The 1,950-nt window shown below is 42.9% G+C and overlaps 1 protein-coding gene across 1 annotated transcript in view; it reads left to right on the forward strand.

The window, feature by feature from the left end:
* Positions 1–1,950, forward strand: part of PHF2 (PHD finger protein 2) — a gene marked incomplete at its 5' end in the record, with an annotated part of 32,361 nt that overhangs the window by 20,087 nt on the left and 10,324 nt on the right. The window contains 4 exons of the mRNA XM_010140110.1: positions 50–168; positions 818–996; positions 1,206–1,279; positions 1,830–1,946. Coding sequence (XP_010138412.1) covers positions 50–168; positions 818–996; positions 1,206–1,279; positions 1,830–1,946 — 489 coding nt within the window. The remainder of the gene's footprint in view (positions 1–49; positions 169–817; positions 997–1,205; positions 1,280–1,829; positions 1,947–1,950) is intronic.

The raw sequence follows: 1,950 nt of genomic DNA on the forward strand, positions 1-1,950 counted from the left end.
ACTCATTTGACTGAGTTTATTTTGTCGTTTTGGGTCTTTTGCCTTTCAGAACAGTAAACCTGATTCACTTCTAAAAATGGAAGAGGAACACAAATCAGAAAAGACGCCTTTATCAGGAAACAAGGATAACAAATTTACATTCTCCTTCTCTAACAAGAAGTTGCTTGGGTGAGTAAAAATACGGTAACACACATCAACTGAAAAAGCAGCTTGAAAAGTCATTAGTTATGGTTTTTATACAAGAAGGTGAAAATCTGCCTTTGTGGTCGACGCAGAACATACACGTAGGCCGAAAGCCCTTCTCTGTAGAACTTGATTTTACCTAGAACCCAGCTTACCTCACCGTAACAGCAAAGCCCTGCCTTGGAGGCTGGCCGTTTGCTTGAGAGCAGCGTCTTCACTCTCTAAGCAGCGTCACACATTCTGGAGCTTCAGGTTCTTTGCATTATATTTACATTCAGTGGGTTTGGGGCAGATCCTCTTTGGGGCACATTTTTAAGAGACTGGTAGGTGAATACCAGGATTCCGTGCGGCATGGGCATTCTGCATGTCGTGATAAACTTGAGACAGCTTTAGATAATACAGCACTTGCTTGAAGCCAGCCAAGGCTACTCTAGTCAGCAAACTATTTTGAGGTAGAACTTGTGAGCTCATAAATGTGTTTGTAAAATGATTTTGATTGCTGTGGCACCTCTGAAAGTGTTCAAGAGGACTGAGATTTCGGCATAAAGATACTCATTGTCTTCCTCTCTGTTCACAAAATGTTTTCTACTTATAGTGTTGTTACTGGTTTGTAATTAATTTCTTTTTTCTTCAGTTCAAAGGGAGTGAAAACACAGCTGAATACCAGTGTGTTTGGGTCGCTGCAGAATTTTAAAGAAGACAAAGCAAAACCTGTACGAGATGAATATGAATATGTGTCAGATGATGGGGAACTAAAAATCGATGAGTTTCCAATCAGGAGGAAGAAAAACACTACAAAAAGAGAACTGCCCTGTAAGAATATTCCCTCTTTTGTCTGTATCTGCACAACAAAGTCTCAGGTGTTTGTTGTCCAAAACTAGTCTTTAAAATTGATGTGATTTATATATCACAAAGAAAGCCACATCTTCACTGCCAGTCAGATCTAAGTGGATTAGGGGTGCTATTTTTCGAAGGGAAAAGAACCATGACTTTGGTTTTCTTTCTCTTTTTTTTATATTCAGTTTTATCAGACAAAAAGGAGGCTCTGCAGCATACTCCTGTGAAGAAGCCAAAGGTGGAGGCAGTAGCCTACAAGGTATGGTTAAATAACATTAAAATCAAGTGTTTTGTCCAACTGCAGTTAATAGCAATTCATATTATAACATCTGAAACAGTCAAAAAAGCAAACCAGCTTGTTAACACAGACCTGTGGGTGACTGAAATCTTTGGCCCTGAGTTCATCCTAGTGTGGCTCAGTAGCTGGCATCTGGAGACCAGTGCACAGAGAACAAGGTAAAACAGACCCATGCTGGTATCTCCCTGTGCAGAAGCTTAAGGACTGAGGCTGGTTCCTGAGAGAATGGTGACTGGCAGTCTAAGCAATGAGGGCTGGGCCATTAGGTGCCTGAAAGCAGGGGAGAGATGGGGGAAAAGGTTGTTCTGTCATTCTCTAGACTGCAGATACCAGCCCCAGAAAGGTGGCCAGATGCAGGTAGCTGCCTTCAGTAGCCTCGGGTGCCGCCATTCACGTGCATCTCCCATTCCTCTGCCAGATCTTCTGCTCCCTCCCGGGAGGGATGGCAGAAGTGGGGCTGTCCCTGTGTTTGAATTGGCTGCGTTAATAGTTCTTTCCCTTGTTTTTGCAGAGTGATGACTCGTCAGATGAAGACTTGCTTCACATTGACACAGAGGCAAAGCCGGGGCGCAACTCCAAAGTAAAGAAAGAGAGCGGAAGCTCATCTGGAATTCTGTATCTTTTGCAGGCAA

Source organism: Buceros rhinoceros, unplaced genomic scaffold (assembly GCF_000710305.1).
Source record: "Buceros rhinoceros silvestris isolate BGI_N320 unplaced genomic scaffold, ASM71030v1 scaffold4467, whole genome shotgun sequence".
In the NCBI taxonomy this organism is placed as follows: Eukaryota; Metazoa; Chordata; class Aves; order Bucerotiformes; family Bucerotidae; genus Buceros; species Buceros rhinoceros.